At 32.1% G+C, this 27,867-nt stretch overlaps 3 protein-coding genes across 3 annotated transcripts; 1 reads left to right on the plus strand and 2 right to left on the minus strand.

The window, feature by feature from the left end:
* Positions 1-1,063: 1,063 nt before the first annotated feature.
* On the minus strand, positions 1,064-6,912 carry LOC138323767 (ubiquitin domain-containing protein UBFD1-like). Its single transcript, XM_069268596.1, has 8 exons — positions 6,837-6,912; positions 5,372-5,542; positions 4,749-4,895; positions 4,030-4,065; positions 3,678-3,853; positions 3,006-3,177; positions 2,490-2,572; positions 1,064-2,091 (listed from the first exon to the last, which is right to left on the minus strand). The coding sequence occupies exons 1-8, from the start codon at positions 6,850-6,852 to the stop codon at positions 1,981-1,983; spliced, it is 912 nt and encodes a 303-aa protein (XP_069124697.1). The 5' UTR covers positions 6,853-6,912; the 3' UTR covers positions 1,064-1,980.
* Positions 6,913-14,670: 7,758 nt separating this feature from the next.
* On the minus strand, positions 14,671-17,755 carry LOC138323769 (UPF0728 protein-like). Its single transcript, XM_069268597.1, has 4 exons — positions 17,677-17,755; positions 16,895-17,001; positions 15,732-15,851; positions 14,671-15,470 (listed from the first exon to the last, which is right to left on the minus strand). The coding sequence occupies exons 2-4, from the start codon at positions 16,986-16,988 to the stop codon at positions 15,406-15,408; spliced, it is 279 nt and encodes a 92-aa protein (XP_069124698.1). The 5' UTR covers positions 16,989-17,001; positions 17,677-17,755; the 3' UTR covers positions 14,671-15,405.
* Positions 17,756-17,886: 131 nt separating this feature from the next.
* LOC138323770 (NFU1 iron-sulfur cluster scaffold homolog, mitochondrial-like) lies at positions 17,887-27,332 on the plus strand. Its single transcript, XM_069268598.1, has 8 exons — positions 17,887-17,994; positions 19,656-19,771; positions 20,595-20,730; positions 21,046-21,112; positions 21,396-21,510; positions 21,990-22,093; positions 23,410-23,544; positions 25,688-27,332. The coding sequence occupies exons 1-8, from the start codon at positions 17,918-17,920 to the stop codon at positions 25,760-25,762; spliced, it is 825 nt and encodes a 274-aa protein (XP_069124699.1). The 5' UTR covers positions 17,887-17,917; the 3' UTR covers positions 25,763-27,332.
* The last annotated feature ends 535 nt before the right edge of the window (positions 27,333-27,867 follow it).

Consider the following 27,867-nt stretch of genomic DNA (forward strand, 5'->3'; position numbering starts at 1 on the left):
AGTTTTAATAGAAACAATATATATATAATTTTTCTTTAATAGTCACAAAGATGTAATTAACCACCATTTAACAGATTTTGAAATTTTGATACGACTCTTGTCTTCTAATGATCTAAAACTTCTGCAGGATTTAGGCCTCTTTGTTAAAATGTCATTTGAACTGAGGAAAGCTGGCTTGATAAATGTTTAAGTTGTTGTTTTGATCTACTGTGTGTTATGTTCATGTATGTTTTGCTATCGATCCCTTTTGTATGGATGTAAGGAAGCAATAAAGTTGAATTGAATTGAATATAATGAGCATTCCAGCTACCTAAGTGGAATCCGTATAGACTTTGTACAAGTGTATGCTATATATATATATGTACAATTTACCCGGTATATTGATAGCCAATTAAGGCAAGTGTCGGAGTGTGAACTACAATCTTCAAATTATTTTTTATTTGTAATCTTCTCAGAAATTCCTGGGTGAAAATAATATCAATTTTCAATGATGAATAGTCGAGCAAAGGAAGGCTAAATTCGTCAAAAATAGTGTATAGTAATAATATATCCAGTATGATTTCTTATGAAATAGACAAATAAAATTTCCCATCAAATCGCTCTGCATGCGAAAATTTAATTTATATTATTTATATATAAAATTTCCTCTCGACTGCTCAGACAAACAGACAGACAGACATACTTAACTTTCAATGGTCAAAACTGTAAACAGAAGTTGATCATCGTTTTGATATGGAAGGATTTTTGTAAGTCCACTGAACGCAATTAGACTGGTTTTCTTTGCCCAACTTTTCACTTAAGCATTCTGAATGGATGTTTTAAATATAGATAAAAAAAAACACCTAAATTTCAAATTTTGACGAGATATTCATTAATACTTCGAGATATTCATTAATACTTTGCAGTAACGTTAAATTTAAAGATGAATGAGTGTCGTTTTCCTTCTAGTCAAATTTTAAATCACACATTACAAAATAATTCAATATATGTTATGTGAAGAAAGTCCATACACTTCTCTTATCTAGTCTTATACTTTTGGAGACAAAAAAAAAGAACATAAACAAAGCTTTCAAATTTGATGTTTAATCATTTTGAATAATTTAAAATGTGAAAATGAAAGTCAACAGATCTGACACTTAATAAAAAAAAACATTTTGAAGAGACATTTACCGGTTAATTGGAAGGTAAAATATTAACAACTTGTCAACTATAATTAATATAGCCAGTTTGATGACAACAAAGCAGTGTTGGTTCTCAGCATTACCAATGGCTCGGACAAGCTTGGCATATCTAGGATATTTAGGAAATGTTTGGATATGAAGCCTGTTAAGAAGCAGATTATTTAGGCAGGACTAAAGTACCTGACATTGACTTAACATGAAACATTCTGTATAATAAGGAGACACCAGTAACATTAGCGTTCATCTGATTTCAATCAATAGCAAAATTACACCATATACTGTACCCCAACTTATTTTCATGTGCAACTCAATCTAGCGCATTTTGCATGCATTGAATTTCACTTTCTTCACAGGGTGATATGAAATCTCAAATATAAATCATCGGAAAAATGTTTCAATTACATCTAATTAAGGTAGAACCAAAAAGTTCTCCATCACGAAATGAAATCATCCAGAATAGATGAAAATGTATGAAAACCCGAATTTAAGATGTTGCTAAACTAAGTTGGTTTACAGTATAACATTCGAGCCATGTAATCCAGGCTTCAGTGTTGGGGGAAATCGAGAGAAATTTTGTAACAAGAACTTTTGTTTCAAAAGCTGAAATAAACTGATAATTCAAAACTTAAAATGGTCTGCCATGTTAGCATTACAACTTTATGAACCCGCTAAAGAATGATGCGAGATCCTTACACCCATTCAATCACATGTTCACTGTCAACTCCTCACTGTAGTAGCACTTATCCATTTGCCCTTACACAAATCACCAATTTCCATCACGAAGTACAAACACATTCTATCAGAAATATTGCCACTTTCCTAACACTGTTTCTTTGATAGCTTCCACATATTGTGCGGGCACCCAGTATATCCAGTAGCGAGAGGCCTCTGTTGGCCCTAGCTGTATTCCCTGTAAAAAAAGAGAAACTTGATTACGGGTACCTTGTATGTTAAGAGATAACTGATAAATCATGAATGAATTACATAAAACAGCTCTCAATGACATTTTCTATCCGATATTGCTACTGCAGATCAAGAATGAACAATTCTGAAAACGCAATTTACAATAACTGTAAATTACTTATTCAGAATAACATATGAACAGAAAAAAAAGTTTTGCCAAAAATAATCACAAGTGGTATCCATTCATAAATGAACATAAATTTACCTATTTTCAATGCCATCAAAACCAGAAATATATGACTTTTAAATTGATTATTATTTCCATATGTAATTTCGTTGCCTGGTTATAATTATCAATGATGATTCACTTTCATAACCAGCAATAAACAATCTACCGTGACTTACCAACATGTGATATTCTTCATGACCCTCAATGGCTTCACTTACAATCGCCTTTATAGAACTCATTGGAATTTTGTCTGTTCTCTCTGAAAACATAAGTGATGTTTGCTATGAGTATAAGAACACTCACTACAAAAGAGAGGTTACTTGAATTGATATGAAAAGCATCTAACAAAGGTTTTGCACAACTACAGATTATCAAACCCATGACACGGTACACAGTCAGTGATGTAATCAGAGCTATCATCAATATTGACTAGAGATTTGTTTGGGAGGATGTTACTCACAGTTTGAATGACCAAGTTCTGACCTTAAACACTCATGCATCCTATTAGAGATGTTTCAATTTTCATGATTTGCAAAATATTTCTAGGTATTTGGCAAAATAATTCGAGCACTTATTGACAATACAAAGAGTGTAGACAGATCAATCTAATACAGTGTACCATCCTTTGATATAATTAGGACTTCATGACTTTTTTTCATTTCACTTAGAGATCATGTAAAAATAGTTTGTACCTTTTGTACCTATCCACACCTGATCCAACTCTAGTTTAAATGTGAGTCTGACTTTGCCACCTGACTTGTTGTACATGCCGGCGATCGGTTGATGTGGTAGAGGCTCTCTTGTTTTGTGTCCTGGAATGCAATCGTCTGGTTTTCCATGTTTTTCTAGCACCTTTTTATGGTCCTGTTAAAAAATGTCATTTTTCATAAAGTTTAAAGATTAATTTCAAATGGCAAATTTTTTAACATCCAATATTTGATGGCAGTAACAACATACCTTTGTACTATTTGAGTTAAAATGGGAATATGATAAAGCTATGCCAACAAATTTGAATAAGCATTATTTTCAGATGTGTTAAGTATTGGATAAACTAAAAAACATTTCTTTATTGAATGAAACATTGACAATAATACAATCTACTTACTGAAAATAAGAATGCTACCAACCTTTGAAATTACAAATAAAGCTTCCATTAATCAATTTTTTAGTAACAAAATTTAGGGAAAGCAGAAGCATTGGTATAACATCAATGCCTTTACATCCATATGATGGGATGAGCCAGCAGACATTGGTAACACTACAGGCCAATCCATTTCATAGGTAGGGGTTGAATTTTTCTTAAATTTTGAAATCACTCAATATAGGAACACCTTTTATAAAATAATCCATGTGTTTGGTTTTACCTTCTGTTTGGATAAAGATTCTTTCGTGACTGAAGCTGACTTGGCATCTGCCTCCAACTCCTTCGCACTTGGTTTGCCCATAGACAGCACATCATTTAAAGTCGACCCTACCACCATAATCTTCGCACCCTTTGTCACTTTCAGTTCTCGTAATGTACATTCATCTTTAGCTAAACCTAAATAAACAATTGAAGCAGACATTTAAATCATCTATCAATAAAGTCCAGTCACTGATATGATAATACAATGTATTATGATTATAAGTTTGCGCCATAAACTGTAACAAAATTACCAGAATAATGTAAAAGAGAGTTGCGTACTTATAGAAATCTGGATTCAATTGATTACATACCTTTAAACATTATTTTCTGCATAGCTGCTGGAACACCTACAAAAAAGACCAACAGAAAAATTTATTGGAGAACCAGTATAAAATTAATATACCGTACGCGTAGATTCAATTACCAACAAGTCATCTCAAGATTTTAATACTTAATTTTAAGAAAGTATCTCAGTACAGAGTATATAATGGGATTGTTTATCAATAATTTGTTAGAAATAGATAATATATTGTGTAAACAAATATGTTACCAATAAAATATTGGCAAAATCAATACGGGGATTTCTAGGTCCCAAAACAATGTGAGTAAAGTACAATTTACCGTCGATTAGTCACACCATCCGGTGATTATGATGTCATCATTTGACATATAAAAGTTTTGTGACGTCATAATCAGATGGTGGGACTACTGGACGGTAAATTGTACTTTACTCACATCATTTTGGGATCTCGAAACCATCGTATTGCAAACAATGTCATGTCCTTTTTGAAAATTATGAAAATTCAATCACACATTTTGTCTAAGAAAATATCTAGAACATGATTATTCGGTATTTATTTCTTTTATATTTTTTATTTACTAATTTTCTGTCCATTAATCAAGGAACATGATTATTCGGTATTTCTTTTATATTTTTTATTTACTAATTTTCTGTCCATTAATCAAGGATTTGAATTGGAAGAAAGTATATCAAAATATTTTCCATTTTCAATTGTGGCAGACATTATACCTGTTAATGTTTCAACATGTTCCTTGAGATTTTTAATGGTGTTGTCCATGGGATATGACACATCATATTTCTGTTTCTTGTATATTAATTTAAAATCCACTTCCTCTGATTTTGTATTTGATGCAGCACTGGTGTTCTCCGTTACTTCTGTAAAATAAAATGATATATTTAAGAAGAATTGAAAACAGAAAACTGGTACTCATTTTACACATTACAATTTATTGTAACTTTTACCTAGTTCATTCTTATTGGTTAAACAGTTTTATAATTTATCCTGGAATCAGCATAGGTGTTGTCATCTGCCACATATATTTCTTCTCAAAGAATTTCAGCATATGTGCTGATTTGACTGATCTTCAGAGGCAAAACATTCTATGAAAGATAAGGGATATTTGCAATATTGTTGGCATCTTTCAGCAAAAATATTCTGTACGTATAAGTATGCTGTTTTTAAAGAATGTTGCAGGATTACATGGTCAGTATGTGTCTTTAAATATAAGCTGTATTTTTGGTTTGGGCCAGAAAGAAAAAATCGCTTAATCCTTGCCAAAATAAAGCTTATATTTTTAGATACTGACCCTGTTTTCACTATATATGCATTAAGTAAACTAGTAAAGTGATACCTGGCGTTGATGCTTCTGTTTGGTTTTGATTGACATCCCCTTGGCCCTGCCCTCCTGGGTCTGTGGCTTTGTCTGGTTTGTCTGATTGTTCCTGGTCAGGTTCTATTTTAGAGGCTTCATCAGATACAGATTCCATTTTCTCTTGATCACAGACATTGGTAGGTGGTGTTTCTAACAATGATCATAATACAGAAAGACATTTAATGTTATTGTTTTTTTGTTGTTTTTTTTTTCAAATAAAATAATCATATATTTAAACGAAACCTTTAAAAATAGTTTGTCTGTTAATTAAATGGAGTTATAATTATTTTGGCATGATAACAGGGAAAAATATACATTCTTGTTGAGTGACCCGGCCAGGAATCGAAGCTGGTGTAAAAAACCAAAGTTCTACCGACAAATTATTAGCCAAAGAAGTATGCTCCATCAGCTAAGTGACAGAGATCAAATACATAATATACACTATATGTAAAAACTACATAGACCCACTCCTTTTACAATAATTATAGCATCATGCTTTATGTTCCATCAATGTTAGAGGTATATAGCAAAATAAGACACTTTTGAAACATGGCTTTGTGTCTAGAGTCAACAAAATAGCATCTGATCATGATAAGAAAATGGCTGACCAGTCAACTTTTTCATGTCATGTCCAATTGCTCTTGATTCAATGATAGTCGGAATCCATTGAATGTCTCGGTATTATATTAATGGAAGTGGCAATATATAGATGTTAAACAATAACTGCACGGGACAACTGTAGCTACGAAATATTGTGATGATGAGTATGACTCTGATTAACTCAAAAATTCAAAATTCAATGAATCAATTGAAATATGCAATTTCCAATTTCCCTTTTTTTATATGTGATCTTGGAACACGAAAAGGTGGTTAAATTATTTTACTTTTTTTTCTAAAAATAGGAATGACTAATCAATTTTTAGTTTCATTTTTAAAATCAATTTGAAAACCATCAAATTGTGACAATCACGATCAATATACATATGAATTTGAAACTAAATAATATACTTGGTTTTTTTTTTTTAATTCTACAAAACTGTTTAAAGTGAAAATGTATATGCGCATGTGCCTTTGCTGTTTAGAAAGAGGAGTCAGCAGTTTCTCCAGTTTTTTCCAAGACATGAAATTTGAACAGTAAAATATTATTGAAATGGCACTGATTTATTTCAATTTTGATCTGCTGAATGGTAAAATTCAACAAATATGAGCATGCACTCTGTATGTCGATGGTGATTTGAATATCGTGTATGACAAACGAAATTAGAAAATATTGAAAAGAAAATTATTAGGGGCTAGTCAACAGATTTTTTTATGTTTAAATACACAAGTAACATGTTCACTGGAGCACAAAACATATTCAGAAACATTTATCATTCATTTGCAATTTTGTCATAAACCTGATTATGAAAAAAGACAGTTATTTTTCTAGAAACTTTTCTCTCACCAGATTCTGACGCCATTTTGAATTCGTGCAAAAAGGAGAATCGGGACTTATCATATGCAATAATATACTTATCCGAGGAGCATCGAATGTAAAGAAAAAGAGCTACAACATGGAAGATAACTCTTGCCAAGTTCAGTGGCGCACATTCAACTGATAACCACGTATATACAATCTGTATACTTGATTATAAAATAATAGATAAATATATAAAATAATAATATACACTAACAAATAAAATGAAATTGTACAGAACGTAAACATAACGCTTCATATTTTAGGTATTGTAATACTGAGAAATATATGCTGTAATATTGAACTTATATTGTGCAGCACAGATTTGCATATACGCATTGCACACTACACTACAGTAAAGTCACAAATTAAATTGATAAATTAAAACATAAAGCAAAAAGTGCAAAAAATCATCGACGATCAGGATATATCTGATATGTTATGTACATTTATGACAAATCAGAAAAAAATACATATTTCTTAGGTGTGCCATATAAACACAATGAATTATACATTACATGTAAATCATCTCAGATCCTAGTGACTGAAAAATAAGTGTAGCGTAGTGTAGTCACCCGTGGGTCTCCTACGATGTGACTGAATATATGAATTAAAGGTTATAAAAAAATATAATATATCGCTATACTAACTTGCTGTTAGTTTTAAAATACAACACTGTGATTACAAGGGGAAAGTGAAAGAAACGAAATTTTGATAAAATTTGCCGCGTTGGCTGAGAAAATTTACATTGTAGCTTAATGAAATAAATGTCAATTATTTGAACTGCAATTTTCCTGTCAATTTACACACATGTGCTAAATATGTATACATTGTACCCGCGAAAAGGAAAGTGAGAGTCGTCTAGCATAAGAATATGAATTATACATGTACACGTGTGACAGTAAAAAATTCTTAAAACTTCCTAAAAGCAATTTAATTAAAACCAACTATACTGAAGGTGGACTTAAAATGGTAAATATTAAGGCCTTCATTGACTCTCTCAAAGTCAGTTGGATAAGAAGAGCTCTTCTTAGTACATCTAAATGGCAAGTGATTCTTAAAACATATATAAACACAGATTTGTTAGCTAACTGTGGGCTTGAATATGTAAGAATGTGTCAAAATAAATGTAATAATAGTTTTTGGTTTGATGTATTTAAAGCTTATCAGCATCTGCATTCTAGTTACAAGAAGAATGTTAACAAACATCAACTTTATATGAAAACCCCTATCTGGTACAATGATGAAATTATTATAGGAAAAAAAATATATTTTTATGAAGGACTGGTATCAGAAAGGAGTTATAGTGATACAAGATCTAGTGAAGGATAAAATAGCAGGTACTTTTTTACCTTTGATGAATTTACTCTAAAATATCAAATTCACAGTAATTTTCTACATTATCTAAGTGTGTTATCCGCAGTCAAGAAATATTGCGCCAATGCAGCTCTCCCATACGCTAATGTTGTATATCCTTACATTCCAATCAACCTGGAATTATTTCTAATGAAGTCCAAAGGATCTAAACACTTTTACAACTTTCTTATTAAAAATAATGTAATTCCAACTGGACAGAAAAAATGGAATAAGACTTTTGACTTTGACAATTCTACTTGGAATAAAATTTTCAAACTTCCTTTCACTATCACTAAAAAACACAAAGCTTCAATGGTTTCAGTATAGAGTGAATCATCATATTCTTACTACAAACTCTCTACTTTTTAAATCTCATGTTGTCATTTCTCCACTATGTGTTCTCTGTAATTCTGAAACTCAGACTATTATACATGTGCTGTGGGAATGTCAAAAGGTCCAGAACCTTCTTTATAATTTTGAAAATCTTTTAGATGCACTCGTCATTCCCTTCAGTTTTAATAAAGAATCATATCTATTTGGTCTTCTTTCACAGAATCTGAAAAATAATGGGATAGATAATGAAATTCTCATTATAATCAAACATTATATTTACAGGATGAGATGTCTGCATAACTCCTTAAGTGTAAATGCTTTAATCAACACTATCAAGGAACACTATAGGGTACAAAAATATATAGCTACTAGTAAAGGTGATTCTGCTAAAGAAAGGTTTGATAAGAATTGGAAGAAATGGGGTAAAAAACTGGTAGCATTGTAAAAGGTATACATTATTTGCCCAGGTTTCTTTTTTTTTTTTTTTACTATTTTACTTTTCTTGTTTATTTATCTTCCTGACCTTGAATGTTATTGCCACAATTAATAAAATTTTGCTTTTCTTGCAATGTTGAATATTTGATGTCTCATAGTTACAACCCACCTTTCTATCTATGTCTGTCTGTCTACATGTCTGTTTGTCTGTTTAGTCTGTCTGTCTGTGTGTCTGTGTGTCTGTCAGTATGTCTGTGTGTCTGTCTGTCTGTGTGTCTGTCTCTGTCTGCTTGTTTCTGTCTATCTGTGTCTCTCTCTCCCCTAAATTAGGTTTGGTATGTTTGTTCTGTTTGTTTGTACACAAATCAATTAAAAATATTTAAAAAAAAAAAACAAATAATAATAATAATTCATATCAATTTGGATGCTTACATGTAAAATGTACAGTGATTACCTCATACAATTATCGTTTTCTATTAATGATGTCATATATATATAATTTATGTTTGAGGATAAGAGGACATGTATAACTTTGATTATGATATCAAAATTGAGGATTTAAATTTATTGATCATGATATTAAAATACATGTAGTAAGGATATTTTGACAATGATGATGATCATGGTAATGATGATGCGAACTGAGTGATGATGTTAGTGTGCAAAGCTGTAACTATTATGATGATGTTTACTGAGTGTGATAATGGTAATCAAATATAATTCGCTATTGTGGAATATGGTGATTAATGAATGACGCTGTATATTGAGTGAATATATGTACTATATGATGATGATGATGATGATGATGAATGAGTGAATGAAAACAATGAATGATTTGTGTGCTGATATCTAATGTAACTTTTACATTTTGAAAACTTCTGAAAAATAAAAAAAAAAAAAAAAAATTAATTAAAACCGTACGCTTCATATTGAAGATCTTGTTTTAATCAAATTGTTCCTCAAATGTATTCCATTAAAAAGATTAAATATCATACTTTTGTATGAATGATATTGGAAACATATCTTTATCAAAAATACATGCAGATTTAAAAAAAAAATATACTCAATGGATTTTATTTAAACACAGACCTTGCGAAATGTACCAACGTTACTCCAGAGATTTAGATAGTATTATTACATAATCTATGTCTCTGGTTACTCGTACTACAATCATAGATCCCCAATGCTCTAATTGGCCTTCCCGTGTAGGCTTGTCCCTACACAAATGTAGATTGTTGCATTACATTATAACCCTCATACCCACGTTTGTAAAGTCCCTTTTGATACGTGTACCCAAGTCATTCTTTAGTAGTATGGATATTCCGTCTTTGCATATTACAGAGTTAGCTCCCTTGCGGATAGGTATTGATTGTTACGTCATAATTTTGTGAGCGCAATTCACATTATTTTCTCCAAAATGTATGACGTTACGCTCGCAAAAACATGACGTCACAATCAGTACATTCCCGCAAGTGCAGATAACTCTGTAATATGCAAATCCATAAGAGGGATAATCGAGGGTAGCTAAATAACTGAGAGAGAAAGCGAGAGGGGAGGAAGGAGGGAGCGGTTGGATGAGTAGACCTACAGTGGTAGAGCGAGATTTCACTGATGCCGGTTAGTACACTGTAAACTTTTGAGTGTTAAGTTACACCAAAAAAGGTGGCACCACAGCTGCCTCCTTTTTTTAGTGCAACGTTACACCAAATTTTTAGGTTACACCACTGGTGTAAAGTTACACCACTGGTGTTAAGTTACACCAAAAAAGGAGGCAGCTGTGGTGCCACCTTTTTTGGTGTAAACTTAATCCAGGATAGGTGTAACCTTCATCCAAAATAGGTGTAACCTTTTTCCTAAATTGGTGTAACCTTCATCCAAAAAAGGTGTAACCTCATCCAGGATCGGTGTAACCTTCATCCCAAATTGGTGTAACCTCATCCCAAATTGGTGTAACCTTCATCAAAAATAGGTGTAACCTTCATCCAAAATAGGTGTAACCTTCATCCCAAATTGGTGTAACCTTCATCCAAAATTGGTGTAACCTTCATCCAAAATAGGTGTAACCTTCATCCCAAATTGGTGTAACCTTCATCCAGGATCGGTGTAACCTTCATCCCAAATTGGTGTAACCTTCATCCAATATCGGTGTAACCTTCATCCCAAATTGGTGTAACCTTCATCCCAAATTGGTGTAACCTTCATCCAAAATCGGTGTAACCTTCATCCCAAATTGGTGTAACCTTCCTCCAGGATCGGTGTAACCTTCATCCAAACTTGGTGTAACATTCATTCAAGATCGGCGTAACGTTCATCCCAAATCGGTGTAACCTTCTTCCCAAATTGATGTAATCTTCATCCGTGATCGGTGTAACCTTCTTCCCACATTGGTGTAACCTTCATCCAAGATCGGTGTAACCGTGTTCCCAAATTGGGTGTTCCTGTACACGTTTGTTTATAGTATCATCTACATCCTGACAAAAATACAAAACAAACCACAAAGCATATTGTACTTCTTAAAATTTACCACTTAGTAATTTAATGTACTAACTTTATATAATTAAATGAAAAGTCTATAAATTTCTATTCAGGTTATACACGTATAATTATGAAACAACAAAGAGTTTAATTTATTTATAGCATTATGTTGTTGCAAATGTTTAGGTATGAAATGCATTGTATATTCCTGTTTGTCAAGTGTATATATGGTTTCGAAACTGTTGTTATTCATTGATTATGTTGATTAAAAAAAAAATGTAAATTCATTAGAGAGTCATAGTACAATATACCTGCATTTGTTTAATGTGTCTATTAAAGAAACATTTACGTGTACTGTACATGTATCTAACACATGTACAGATGAGAATAGGTTTGTATAGTATACAGTTAACTGTTTTCATGTTTGTACATTTAATTGTTGTATCACTGTCTTTGTCAGTGACCATAATACAGTACGGAAGCGCTTCTAAATACTATATTTTATTATTACTTTTACATTTTTTGAGACCCCTCTCCAGAAATCTATTGCAACCATAAAAACTTCAAATTTTACAACATAAAAACTACTTATCTAACGCTTATTTTGAAATAATGTACATGTTCTTCCGTTGCAATGTGTGTGCGACGTTGTTTGGTGACGCCGCCATGTCCTTCTTTGTCTAAAGTAAAATGGCGTCATAAAAATTACATGTCTACACCTAAGATCGATTGATCGATAAATATGGCACGGAATATATTTTAGAAAATATATATAGGATGCAAAAAATGTCCTTAGTCGGTACATAAAATCTTGTTACGATTGAATGTAAAATTACTTTAGTAATAACAATTAAAATATGTAAAATTACTAATGATATATAGAAAAAATCCACTTGCGTACTTTATTAGACTATTATGGCCACTGACTGTACGTTGTACGTAACATATACATTAATATTATATGTGGGGAGATAAATTGTACATGTAGATTCCAAAGGAGATTGTGGATGAACACAGTTATGGGTACTGTTTACCACCACAAGCGTAGATTTTGTGATTTTGGCATGATTTTTGAGGTGCCCATTAGAGCCGTGACGACATTTCGACCGGACAGGGAAATGTCTACCTAGCATATTTTTCGGAAATTTCCCGATTCATCAAGTCATAACTTCGTCAATACTTGGTCAATTTTGTTCATCAAGCACTCAATGTAAAGATAAATTATTTCTCTTTAAGGTAAGATATCCGCCAATGTTGTATAGAATCCATTTATTAAAATAATCACGGTTTTAAAAAATAGGTCCGTTTTTCTCGACCGCCGAGTTCATACCCTTGATACTAATAATATATATATATATATGTATACTGTTAGTTTAAAAAATCGTGCCAGGTCCCTGTGGTTATGTAGGTATATTAGAAAGAAATCAGAGTTACTGGGATTGTCTTCACAAAGAAATAATATAAAACGGAAAAAAATCCCAACTCTACTTTGTAAGTGATGATATAAATCCAAGTTAATTCATGAATGTTCTAAATTTATTTGAATGTGTTCTGTTAATATAGTTTCACGTTAATTTTGGACAGAGATGCAAAGATATATGAATTAAAATTATTAATCTTTAGAAAGATCGATTTTAGTTGCTATATATAATGAAGTTTAATTCAACTGGTGTGGTTCTTTCTTCTTTACAAATGTAGCACACGGGTACATAATGTACCAAGGTGTAATCAAAGCTCCCCTAAACCCTGATTGGCCTTCCCGTATGTTTACTCCGATGCAAATGCTTAGTAAATTACAGTGTTTGCGTTTGTCTGTTTCCTTCGAATTCGCTGGTAGGTGAATTGGAGGTCCCTAATGTGGTGTGGCTAGGATACTCCTACTGGCCGGTGATTGTTTTCTTGGGAGTCCCGTTTTTGTTGTGATATGAGTGACGAATCGGCGGTGAGCTTGAAATATGATAGGTGATGCTGAATCATTAAGTGATCTGGCATGGGGAGATGGGAGTAATGGTATGGAATATGAGCCAGAGAGAGGGCATCTGATGGTGGGAGTAAAAAAGGAGAGAGAAGGATGTGTAAATGAGTAGAAAATGCAGTCGTATGATCTGTAATAAAATGTATTTTGAAAATATCACCGTATCTTATCATTACTGTTGTTGGATATTGTACAATACTTATATTATGATTTTTTTAAATGGTAATGCTAGGCACGAATTAAATTAAAGGGGGTTATAATGTCAGTGATAGTAATCCATGGAGTATCGAGGATGCCCCTAGCTAGGATAGGTTTATTTCTGTAAGAATCGGCAGTACTCTCAACATAATCAAAGTCCACCAATATTGATATTTTAGTTGTTACCATATTTGTATCCAATACATTTAGTTTTGTTTTACTTTATTGATTTTAATGAGTGTGTTTTTATATCAAATATAGAATATATGTTTAAGAACAAAAGGAACCCCCTAACCCCTTCACTATGTTGCATGGCCAATGAATTTTGAAAATTGAAGGTGATGGTCGGTATTTCCTATGAACGTGATGAGTGGATTTATCCCTTACATTCTCGATTTCCGGGGGTTACGATCACTTACTAGGATGAACCCCTTATGGATATATATGTTCAATAGTCGGTCAGAAATGATCCCCTACCAAAACCAGTTACATGTGCTTAAATACCCAAAGGCTGCTTAAATGTCGCCGCTAGATTTTTTTTATTACATGTTTTATACCATAGAACGAAATAAGAATGAGTTCTCACAAGCGTTTTTGCTTTTTAATTGCAATAAGTCACCATTAACGATGTGACATAAGAACAAACAATGACGATTGATGGTTAGATATATATATATATACACACACTGTACATGTCATGCGGTACTTTACAATGTGTACTGTTATTACAGGGTTTACTATCACTGTCATATTCGAGATAGTTATATATATTTCTGTATAGTAACTCGTGAAAAAGGAGGCCCTTATGCAGTTTCTTGTGCAATACTTAACACCGCAAGTAATGATTATCTTTGTCCTTTACTGTTTAAAAAGAAATAGTATTTTTTTGCGTGTATGTAATAAGAAGACAATATTGAATAGAGTCATGTATTCTGGAACAATTTCTCCATCTCCATCCGGTTCACGATTAGGTGGACTTGTATACAATTAGTTTTCTGAGTATTCTTTATAATAGTAAATGATATGTACATGTGTGAATAAAAATAACGATTATTTTATAACGATACTCACTTTATTCCCATACAACTTTACATTCATACAAAATTACATTTTGTCATTACAAAGACAATATAGGTTTAAATATTTTACCTGCTCTATGTGTTTGCTATTTGCATAAGAAAGCAATCTTTTGTGATTTACAGCAAGTTATCTTAATTTCATCGGTGATTCTTTCTAGGACTAGGTTACTTTTTTGTAGAAATATTTCTCTAACATTATCAATCATTTTCTCTAACACAATGGGAGGAAATTAAACCTTTCGGAATGTTGACCGTTTGTTAACAGTTAATAACTTACAATATTATTATAAATGACACCAAAATCAGAACCTTTCATTTGAAAATACATATGAGTCCAGGTTTAAATTAGACAAGAAAAATGTACACATAACATTTGCAAAATAACACACTTCATATGTGGTCACATAATAACATATAAATCTTGACACAAATGAATTGAACTATACAGAGGCAACAAAACAACAGTAAATTTTATATCAAAAACAATCAAAGAATATCTCAATGAGTGACTCTACAACGTGTGTACTATACCCAAAGCAATATACAAAAGAAAATACTAATAGATATAGCGATGAATCACATGATGGATAACAAATAAATATACTGTACTAAAATAGACTTTTGAATAGAAATAAATAGATTAAAGGGAACTATGCTGAACATATTGCAATTGTTTATGGTCCGTTAAAGAAAATTACAATCATATTCAGTAGGCATTTTCCACTGCTTTCACTGCATTCTGAACATTCTCATCCAGAATACCATCACTTCCTGTCAACAAGATAAAGACAAGAAAATTAACCATTGAACAAGTATGTAGTGTAGCCATATACCTCACTCATCAATTATTTATATAAATAAAATCTTGAAGACAATTTATGGGATAAAAAGGTTGGCCATGAAATGGATTTGTTGTATAAAAATTGTTGTCAAATCTGTATCTGTATAGTAATGGGTAACTTAATAATCAATATTTTAAAAAAAATACTTAACTCAATGGTGGTAATGGTTTAAAAAAAATACTTAACTCACCATAATCTAAATCCTGTATTTTACATGTATAAACTTTTTCACCGTTCACCCAGAGTTCAACACAGTCCCAATCACTCATTTCTTCAAACTCCACTTCATGTCCTTCTTTCATTAGAGAAGCTAAAATTGTATTATGAATAAAATATATTAAGCTTCCAATATTAGTCCACAAAATGAAATTGATTTTTTAAAATAACAACAGTTTTGTTTTGCATATATTAAAGTTATTTGAGATGTTGAAAATTTTCATATTTGCCAAATTGATATTTATGTCAAATTTTGACTGCACTTGAAAGTATTATTACATTTTATTGGGAAGTCTAAATTTCTAGATGAAAAGCTATTTATAATTTTTGGCCTGATTTAGAAAACAGACTCAATGATATTTAAATTTTAGCCTGATTTAGCAAAATATTAAAAAAACAGATGCTCCAATCGGTACTGAGCATAATTGATATAATCATGTTGATGTTTTATATGCCTAATTAGCTAAAAAATTATAATGTATAATCGTTTTATTTCGCCTTTGGTGATGCGCAATCAGTAAATTTCATATAGGATAAGCCAATTAATTATTTTTTCATAATTGTGAACTTAAAGTAAAATTGTAGATGCTCTAAACTTTACATAAACATATATGGTATCTCATGGTGTTAAAGTAAGAATAACTTTTTGTAACCGTAAGAATAATACTAATCGTCTTCTCCTGTGTATTCATGGTTAAAAATACATTTGTCAAATGGTTTCTTAAAAAAACATTAATAACATCAGAAAAATGCGTACCGATGCGTAGACCTAAAATAAGGTTACGACACAAACATATGCAAGATTTCCTGCGTAATATATGAAAACAGTGGAGAGTCAATTTGCTGTTTTGCCGTCTGGCGCAGTGATAGTCAACTACCGCCCAGGTATTTAGGACGACGGCGGGAAACATAATACGACCCGCTTTATGAAAATAAACATTTTATTTATTTTAATCAAATCGTTCAGAAGATGATGATAAATGTAGTATTTACGGAAAGTTTATCATTTTTTGCGACTCTACAAAATTATCGATCTTGTTTTACATTCCCATTTTAAAAATTTAAAGCCGTTCGGAAAGGTAGTGGGCTTTTAATGTTGTAGATTGATTGTGAAAATAAAAATAAACTTTTACTTACTTTCCAGTCCTTCTAGTCGTGATGTGTAATGTTTTACACAACCACAGGCTTCATATGGTCCAAAAAACACGGTAACTTTGGCATTCTGTGGCATTGTTGCTCTTAATCTGAAGCAATAACATTACTCAAATCAATTTAAATCTAAAATGATGATATACATATATGTATTAGAAAAAAAAAGTGTACAGTCAATAGTTTCAACCAAAAGCGTTTGACATTGTCAATGAAATAACTGTATATATTGTATGCTATAAAAGTTCCTATATGTTACCATTATACTGTTAGCTGTATTTATACATTTGTATGTATCAAGGCTAGCTGCGATGACGTAGCTCTGAATGACGGATGGAAGATTTCTGACAGATGGTGAACGGAGTGGAGGCAGGGTATGATTATTCGTTCTATATCAATTAAGGACAGTGAAAGTGGATAGTGGTTTGCGTATCAAAGTATTACATTTTCATGTTTGCTTCTGACATTATAATTCGAAATATATAAACAATAACCTGTAGGAATCGCCTGATCTTTACACAATATTCGGTATTGTAGCCTAACTTACGTGTACAACGGACATTACAACTGAGTAGATTGACGTTACAGTACTGCAACAGTTAGGTTACGTTAGCGTCAGTGATGTCAACTTCACTTGTAACGTTATCATTTAGGAAATGATGTAAAACACGTACATAAAACTAGATTTATGAACCACTGATATATACATGCATTAATTCTGATGTCAATGCTTGAAATGCATTTAGATCTATGAGAGAACGTGTGCTTACTTATCAATTATACGAAGACTGTACTCCTCCGAGCGTCATGTATCCAGGAAGTCGTGTTTATTACTTTCTGCGGAACTGTCTTCAAAGAATATATTTTGATATATCTTTACAAAAATATTTCAAGTGAAGTTTTGCATTTAAATGCTTTCAATATTTCCATATATGTTGATAATGGTCTAGATATTATTACTTTTTTTTATTTTCGTTTTAGCCGTTTCATCTTTTTATTCGGGATTACAACATGGCTTCCAAGCAAATTGTTTTTCGATATTTGCGTAGCATTTCTGCAAGATCTTCTAATTTCAGAGTTTTGAATGGGTATTTTTCATTTTGAATTAATAATTTGATTGATATAGTATGTTAGAATCATCCAGATACACATGTCATTAGCAGTGATATGCACATATTCATAGCAAATAATGTCATAGCCGCATAGGTCAAACTTACTCCGTTACTTCAACAATGTTAGAGGAATGAGCACGACGAGACACTTTTGGAACATTACGCCGTGTCTAACAAAATAACGTCCGGTAAAAATAACGGCTGACCAGTCGACTCTCATATTATGGGAGTAAGGTCAAACTGATAACAGGTTGTGGACACTCCCGTATATGGACACTTCCGTATATGCAGGATATATAGTCCTGCATTTGAGTAACAGTCCTGTATTTGAGGGATAATGCAGGATTCTGTGAAATGAATACACTGTAGTCAATGGAGAGCACCAAAATTGTCACTTTAAAACAAAGTCAGATAATAAAATCCAATATAGTTCATACGCAAAAACATAAAGTCTTCAATCAGTTATATGGCAATCTGAAAATTATGACGGCCTTTTTTTATACAAATTTTTAAAACAACTTTATCCATTTTCGTTTCACAGAATCCTGCATTAGCGTAACAAAATTATCCCTCAAATACAGTACTATTACTCAAATGCAGGACTATCCTGCATATACGGGAGTGTCCCCAACCTGGTCAACAAAGGCTGGTCTTGTATCTTATAGTCGAGCGGAATTTCAAGTCTAATTTTGGAACTAATTTAAACTGAATTGGTAGTGTTATACCTATGTAGAAGAACAGGGGAATATACACATAATTCCCGTCGAGTGCCCTGACCAGGAATCAAACCCAGGTCTCTTACGTGGAAATCTATGGCTATAGATACCAACTGAGCCCAAAAGCATGCTTAGTGACTTAGAAGATTTGCCCTCTTGAACTTCCACAATAAATTTCCTTTCACTCGTTTGTAGCTCTTCTACTTCTGGAAGCTCTTCCGCCTATAGGCTGGAAGATCTTTTGAGAAGAGCACAAATCGAGTTGAGCTCGTAATGGCAATTTAACACGATGTACAAACAACACTGACTGCTCCTTTTACACATTGCTGAAGTAGACACTACCTAGTATAATGAAAAATGAAAAGACTAGTCTGACAGGCAGCAGATTTATCATAACTTGTTTTTTGCTGATTGTATCAATTGTGTTTAAAAGTACTTTTTCAAAAATTGTTATAAGCAGAAACATATGTTCTCGATGTATATGTGTTTCTGTTAAAAACAATACTGTTATAGCATAAATTTACGGTAAAAGCATATGAAATATAGAATGTTATCAGATTTGTCAATGTTTCATTCCGCTACAAAAGTTGCTATTAGTATTGGTAAGAAGTTTAAGTGCATTTTCATATATAAAGAAGAATACACTATAGGTAAACGTACATGTTTGCCTTCAGGAAACCACTTACTGAATCAACCTTGCTGTTAGGACCAGGCTATGTGTATTTGAAGCTATCATGTATTTAACATATTAAAAGCTATTCTTAGCTACTTTAATTTTCATACAAGATTATCTTATTATCATTTCGTCAAATACTGATCCTTGTTATTTTTATCATCAAGACTTGTAAAAGCAATCATACATGTGATTAAATTATATATACATTGTACTGTTTCAATTTGTTTTTAATTTTTTCCCTGCAGCACAACTGGTGTTAGTAATCCTGTTTTGAGACAATCATATTCCACACACTGTGCACTGAAAAAGTATGGCGGGTCAATGGGATTGCACAAATTACCAAAGCTTGGATGTCAACAAGGTATTGCATGTTAATAATTGGTATGGCATATGAAATTAAAAAAAAAAAAAATCTGAAAGAAGGTATTTTTAGTGCAATTCACTATTTTAGAGCCTGGTATTCTGTACATTACAAGTTATCTGCCCTTGTGGGTAGGTATTGATTGAATGGGAAGGATCATAATGTGTTTGTGATTGTAACGTCGTAATGATGTCACAATGGATACCACTAAAAAAGGGAGATAACTCTGTAATATGCAAAGATGGAATAGTTGTATGAATAACCATGTAAAACCTTTAACAGGATTTTTAGCCCACCATCATCACCATCTTGGATTTTGATAATTAAAGTTTGTTACTGCAATTTCTCAGAAAGGCCAATAGGGAGATATCTTGGATTTCGGTAATAGAAGTTTGTTACTGTTATATACCTCAGAAAATACTGAAAGGATCATCTCAAATTTCATATGTATAATATGTAGTAAAAGTTTGAAAAGCAGAGAAAAGATCCCTCTTTCCATTGTCAGACATAGATCATTCTTTGGTGGGCGCCATGATCCCTCTGGGATCTCTTGTTGTAATATTGAATCATTAGACATGTTTTTGTTATTGTCTGTCAATGGTGAAATACTACATTTGATATCTCAGGCTTCTTGTTAAAAGTCAGTTGCCGGCAAAAACAGCTGTCTATTTCCTTCTTTACAACAGGCTATTTTTGTCAGAAATAAATATTGGCCACCACGGGGACCTGTAGTCTCCAACCACCTATTATTAATTTTCAACCATCTATTAAAAAACTTAGTGAGAACCCTGTATCTGCATTTTGTGAATCTTTCTTTTCCCAGTGCGAACCATGTTCATACAGACCCAGGACACACCTAATCCTAACAGTATCAAGTACCTTCCTGGAACCGCTGTGTTGGAGCAGGGCACCATAGACTTCCCTAATTACCAGACAGCTCACTGTTCACCGCTGGCCAGGTACACCACAATTACTGTTGAGGAACTTTGACAACAGAAGACATTTTATAATGTTCAAAAATATTTTGCGATTGAGAATGTTTTCGTCAAGTGTCCTTTATCAGAGGAGCAATTGCAGACTGTAGCAAATGTTTTCATAATTCCATTTTACACTAGGTTATAATTACAAAAAGAAATGTTTGTACATGTCTTTTGTTAAAAAAATAAAATCATAACTTGTTACTGTTGATAAAGTTCATAGAATCTACACTTTAAGATTATTGTGAAATCTACATCTATCCGTAGATTTAGGATTGCTGATTGGTTATATTTCAGACAACTGTTCAGAATTGAGGGAGTAAAAGGAGTTTTCTTTGGCACAGACTTCATTACAGTCACAAAGGTAACTTATCATAGATATGTTTGAACTTAATGATAATGGAACAAAATGTGACTTTAACTAATATCTTTGATTAAATACATGTACTCACACATAGCATTGAACTGCTTCTTTGATTACATCACATACAAGTAGCAACATAGCATAATGCATACTGTGTTTTTCATTGTTTACTGTCATCTGTAAACACATTTTACTCTGTTGGAACACTGATTACAATCAGATTCCCGATTTATTATTCTGAATTTAGATATGATGAATTATTGGCGTATACCATTCTGTGTAGGCGGATGATGATGTGGAGTGGAAGGTCCTAAATCCCCAGATTTTTGCCACCATCATGGATTTCTTTGCCAGCGGACTTCCTGTCCTTACTGATGAACAACCATCCTCCGATACAGGTATCCATTTCTTGTCTGCTGGTGTTTATATGATCATCTCAAACATTTATATGGGTGTGAAATGACACATTTGCAGTGAATGTCCAAGAAATTAGTAACACTTGTACAGTGTATTTGGTGATATTTGGTTTTTTGCTTTTAACAAATATTAGACAGTACATGTAGTTGATAAAGAAAGACATTTCAAATCATAATCAAGAAAAGCAAAAGGATCTATGATTTAAATACTAAAACTATTTTATTTTCGCTTGCAATTAGTTTTCGTGTAATTCATATGAAATCAGAATTTATGTATCAAATCATTTGCCATGAAATTATAGATTCTGTTAGAGTGAAAGAGTTGTGACTGTATAATCTTAAAATTAAATTGATGTTGAAAAGTCATAAATACAAAAAACAATTTGGATTATATGTAAAAGTCAGATAAAATTATCGAGTACAGAGCCATGGATGATGTAGATTATGTTTTTCTTTATTAGCCATTGATGACGATGATGATGAGACTGTGCTGATGATTAAGGAGCTACTGGACACCAGGATACGCCCCACAGTACAGGAAGATGGCGGCGACATAGTCTACATGGTAAACATTTAAGTTGATATGTTACACTCACGAGTTATGAAAATCTGAGCTGTACATTATTTTAGCAGTGGTCAATGTAATTGAGAGCACAGTGAAAATCACAAGTGATGCAAACCCTTGTCTAATTATGTAGGGGCCTGTCAAATACATAAGGATAACTCAATCTTAGATGACATAGTTTTGCTGGTCAACAAGAGGCTTGCTGAGTGCTGACCAACCCAATTTTATCATGAGGATAAAAAATTTTCCATCTACTTGACAGCCCCATGTTTGATTATTTTTTTCTCCCACCATTCACTGATTTGTCAACAGTTTTAGCCATGAGAGATTTTTATGTCAACACCTAGGATATGACAGATTGCACATGCTAACCTGAAAAAAATTACATGACATCATGACTTCATGCAGTGTAACCGTGGTGTGTATTGTTGATGATGTCATCATTTTTGTCGTACAGTTTAAGGAACCATGTTCATATCAAGACTAAAATGCTTCTTTTTCTGTGACTATTTCATCTTTTTCTTGTGTATATGGGAGAAAAGGAACCATTCCCTACCTATGAGGATGTGACAACAAAACCACAACCCTCGTGGGAATTCCTGAATGTCTAACCCTCAGCAAGCCTTGGGTTGGATGTTTATGAATTACTCCTGGGGTTGTGATTTCATTGTCACACCCTCTAGGTAGGAAAAGATTCTATTAATCTATTACTGGAAAATACCAAGATATTAGCAGTTTCATAGGAGCATTTTCACCAAGCCAATCATTACAGGCTTGTAGAATTACGATCAACAACCAGTGTTCTCCCTTAAGGACATTTTCCAGCTGGTCCTAAGGACCGACTGACCCTAAAAGTTACTGGTCTTTACAAAACAAAAATATCCACATATCTGTTTTAGTATCGTGCGCTCTCAACAAAGTTGTCTGAAAACTAGAATATTATGAAAATCTGTTTTGTACATTTTGATCTTCAACCTTTCTATAATGCTACTGCTATTTTTGCTTTGTATATCTTTAGTAGTCTATCAGAACTAGACCAAAACGTTACTGGTCAAAGGACCTGTTGCATGGCAAAAATTGTCTGCCCTACTATAGAGTTGCCGGTCATGGGCAGATGGACAGGTGTTAACTTCGAACGCTGTCAACAACTTTGTGCTCGATACTAACACAGCATGTGTTCATCACATTAAAAACCATGTAACTATTTAGTGCATATTTCCTGTTCAAATGGCAAGCTTTTAAAATTGATAATTTATTAATCAATGAAATTTGGGAGACATAGCAACCATCCTAATGATTACCCCTTGTCATTGCAGGGTTTTGAGGATGGCATAGTGAAGTTGAAGCTTCAGGGATCCTGCACAAGTTGTCCAAGTTCAGTGGTGACGTTAAAAAGTGGTGTCCAGAACATGCTACAGTTCTATATACCGGAGGTCCTAGGAGTAGATCAGGTGAGATATAACCTTCATATGTTCATTTGCCATTCTGTAAACCAACCTATTTTCATGGCGACTTAATTTCACATTTTATTTTGCTAAGTGACTTAATCATGAAGATTTAACATTGACTCCTTAAATTCTACATTAATATCATCCACGAGATATTCCAGAGGTTTTTATGACTGTCGTTATATTCACCACTGGACTTTGTCATAGTGAAACTGAAGGCTTTGTGTGCAGCAATAGATTGGACAGGTAGTTTGGTCCTTTGATTTACATCAAAAGAATGCATTGTATAGCATTGAAGCATCACTCTCTGTAAGCTTCAAGGGAGGTCATTATAGACCTGTGGTATGCTTTTAGTATTGCTATGACACAGTCCAGGGGTGAATATAATGATAGTTATAGTAACCCCTGGAATACTGAGGATGACTTTATTTGTGTTCTAAATAATGTCGCAGGAGTTTATTTTCGCCGTTTTCCATTTCCCTCAAAATATGTGAAAATTAATCACGCGTGAATATTAGTTGATTTACAGTATGCATCATTTACTGTATTGGACACAGTAAGAGCAAAACTTGAGGACATGTAGGGGTTGCTTAATGGGTCCAAATTAAGATCTTTCACAAAAAAAAATTGTGATTAAGATTTTAATATTCATATTTTCAGTCTGCAATTAACAACAGATTTTGCAATAATACTACCTCTGAATATTTGAAGCTTCTGTCATCACAATTATGTTCAGATAACCATTACTAGCAAATGTGTTTCTCTTTTATTTTCATTTATGAAATTGGATTTAAAAACTGTCAACAATCTTGTATTTGCAGCTTACAAGTTCGAGAAAATTAACTTGATATACATACTTGAATTGTGAAATTTGTGAATTTGAAACGTATGGGAAAGAAAGTTGGTTAGCAGTATTTTGTAATTAATATATGATGTAAAATGATAATTTGACTCGTAATTAATATATGATGTAAAATGATAATTTGACACGTAATTAATATATGATGTAAAATGATAATTTGACACGTAATTAATATATGATGTAAAATGATAATTTGACACGTAATTAATATATGATGTAAAATGATAATTTGACACGTAATTAATATATGATGTAAAATGATAATTTGACACGTAATTAATATATGATGTAAAATGATAATTTGACACGTAATTAATATATGATGTAAAATGATAATTTGACACGTAATTAATATATGATGTAAAATGATAATTTGACACGTAATTAATATATGATGTAAAATGATAATTTGACACGTAATTAATATATGATGTAAAATGATGATTTGATACATAATTAATATACGTTGTGTAAAAATGATAATTTGACACGTAATTAATATATGATGTAAAATGATAATTTGACACGTAATTAATATATGATGTAAAATGATAATTTGACACGTAATTAATATATGTGTAAAATGATAATTTGACACGTAATTAATATATGATGTAAAAGATATATTTGACACGTAATTAATATATGATGTAAAATGATAATTTGACACGTAATTAATATATGATGTAAAATGATAATTTGACACGTAATTAATATATGATGTAAAATGATAATTTGACACGTAATTAATATATGATGTAAAATGATAATTTGACACGTAATTAATATATGATGTAAAATGATAATTTGACACGTAATTAATATATGATGTAAAATGATAATTTGACACGTAATTAATATATGATGATGTAAAATAAAATAATTTGACACGTAATTATATATTGAAAATGATGATTTGACACGTAATTAATAATATTGTAAAATATGATGGTATTTGACACGTAATTAATATATGATGATGTAAATATGATAATTTGACACGTAATTATATATGTGTAAAATGATAATTTGACACGCGTAATTAATATAACATGTATGATGTAAAATGATAATTTGACACATTAATAGTAATGTAAACACGTAATTAATATATGATATAAAATGATAATTTGATATATCATATTTGATTTTCATTAATATATGATGTAAAAGGGACCAAGTTTAGAATTCCATAGTTAATGTAGTGTAAGGGTTCTCACGTTTTTAAATTTGTTTCATATTGACATAATATCTTGTTTATATATTTTAATTTACTACTTACAGGTAGAGGATGAAGTTGACGACACAAACAATACAGAGTTTGATAAACTTGAAGAAAAACTGGGAGAAAAATTATGAAATGCTTCTAATTACGTGAGACATTGAACTTTTTACAACTTGGGTTGGCCATGTATCTTCTGTGATGTGGACCCTGGGATTCATATAACTTGTAGATATTATTATACCATTCAAATAATATGTTCAATAAAACAAGATGGAGGTCAACCATGAAAATGATTCATAAAGACATTGTTTCCAGTCACACTCAAATGTACTGATGATTTACAGCCAATTCTGAATTACAAAAACAGTGCATGCTATAATGAAATGTAAAAACATGTAATTTGGGATCTCCTTGTATGCTTTGCTGTGTCATCGTAATTATATAAGCCTTATATGACATAGAAGTTCTTGTAATGGTACTTGTCAGCGCCTAGTTCTCGCCAAGTACCAATTCTTGCCATCACATCTTTATATCTGTCAATAAAGTTATCTTCTGATATCATGCTGATTTCCACAAAACATTGTCTGAAAATTCGTTTGTGATCATAGGCTACAAGTACTGTACACATGTGATGGCGAGAATGGGTACTTGGGGAGAACTGTTCACCTGCCAGTAGTTTTGTTAGAAAATGCATGTATCTGATGGAGGTTACAAAGCCTTTTCTTTTTAGTGATTGTTCTTTAAAGATCATCAGATTAGAAGAGGCTGGATGACCTTTATAATACAGTCATAGTGTTTTATTAGTAATCATATACCTTCTACCAACCGTAATATCCAAATTCCAAATTTCAAATTACTTTTGTTCCAACGGAGAGGTTTAGCTTAAAATTGCCTGAATGGATTCTTATGTTTATCTTGAAATTTATATCATGATTTTAGAAAATCTAAATGTTAGATCATTGTTATAAGACAGAAAACCAAAGTGAATACTTCTGCATGACAGTAACTATTCCTGTCGGATGGGTAAAGTATTAGAAGTATTACATATTTCACCACAAATAAGACCCCTAAACCGACCCCCCCCCCCCCCCACACACACACCTCCGTAAATAAGACCTCCCCTTCCACCTAATGTTACAAGGCTGGATTTGGTGAATGGAGTACTTATAAATGTTACAAGAAATGCTTGTGTGCCAGTACTGTATATACTTTGTTATGCCGACAAAGACAAATTAATTATCAGGCAATAAACCTCTGTTTGTTGGTTTGTTATCTTTCTTATTTAATCAGATAAATTTTAATTAATTCACAAGATAGTAATTTTCTGTGATTAAATACCAAGAACTACGAATTTTGAACAGTACTTGAAGGATGTTTTCAACGAAATTCGCCGAGAAAATGTTTAATCTTCTTTACCATTTAATCAGCCTGACTAACTACACTTTATTGTGATCGTTAGGTTTGTGATTTTTGGCATGAATCAGCAAAGTAATAATCTTAATTATTTATATTATACAATGTGTTAATTTCAAATCTAAATGGGTTCTGTTTACTGTACAATTGGCTCCCCAAAATTCCATAGAGTAAACTCCATATATTTATTAATATTCTTAATAACAGATACAGAAATAAACCTATGTTTAATTTTATTTGTGCTGTTATGTTATATTGTTTTGAAACAAATAAATGGTGTTATTCCAAGTTTTTAACATTTACTGGTATTTTTCAACCCACTATCATCAATATAATGTTTTGCTGTTCGATGTGTCAAAACATACATAGTACTTGTATATCCTTAATTTTTTCAAAGAGGCAATCGTTCACAGACCACGTGACCACGTGTAGCATGATCATCGGTACTGTAACGTCAGCTTACTACATGTAGATGAGCATATATAATGGTACATATAATTAACAATTATAATAAATAATACTTTTATTAGTTCTAAACATTTTTTTAATTTTTGTTAAAATGCTATTGAAACAGTTTCGTTTTTGAACGGTGTCTTTTCAACACACTGAGACAAAAACATGACACTTACCTGACGATATGCTCATCGGTCACGGAGCGTAAAAACCCATCTCACCCTATTCGAATACTCCGGTTATTTACATATTTTCTTCTTGAAAATGACTTATTCAAATAAGCAGAATCCTCTGTATATCCTTAATTTTTCAGAAAAGAGGGCTTTCTCAAATTTTTACATTGACAGTTCACTAGGACCCTAGTTGTGCATAT

This window comes from Argopecten irradians, chromosome 5 (assembly GCF_041381155.1).
Source record: "Argopecten irradians isolate NY chromosome 5, Ai_NY, whole genome shotgun sequence".
Classification (NCBI taxonomy): Eukaryota; Metazoa; Mollusca; class Bivalvia; order Pectinida; family Pectinidae; genus Argopecten; species Argopecten irradians.

Coding starts and splice junctions, on each gene's coding strand:
- LOC138323767 (XM_069268596.1), bottom strand. Junction 3,178..3,677: donor AATCTTTATCCAAACAGAAG/GTAAAACCAAAC, acceptor ATTTTTTAACAG/GACCATAAAAAGGTGCTAGA. Junction 2,092..2,489: donor ATGAAGAATATCACATGTTG/GTAAGTCACGGT, acceptor CTTTTTTTACAG/GGAATACAGCTAGGGCCAAC.
- LOC138323770 (XM_069268598.1), top strand. CDS start 17,918: ATGGCTTCCAAGCAAATTGTTTTTCGATATTTGCGTAGCATTTCTGCA. Junction 17,995..19,655: donor AATTTCAGAGTTTTGAATGG/GTATTTTTCATT, acceptor TTTTCCCTGCAG/CACAACTGGTGTTAGTAATC. Junction 21,113..21,395: donor ACTTCATTACAGTCACAAAG/GTAACTTATCAT, acceptor CATTCTGTGTAG/GCGGATGATGATGTGGAGTG.
- LOC138323769 (XM_069268597.1), bottom strand. CDS start 16,988: ATGCCACAGAATGCCAAAGTTACCGTGTTTTTTGGACCATATGAAGCC. Junction 15,852..16,894: donor ACGACTAGAAGGACTGGAAA/GTAAGTAAAAGT, acceptor ATACAATTTTAG/CTTCTCTAATGAAAGAAGGA. Junction 15,471..15,731: donor AATACAGGATTTAGATTATG/GTGAGTTAAGTA, acceptor TCTTGTTGACAG/GAAGTGATGGTATTCTGGAT.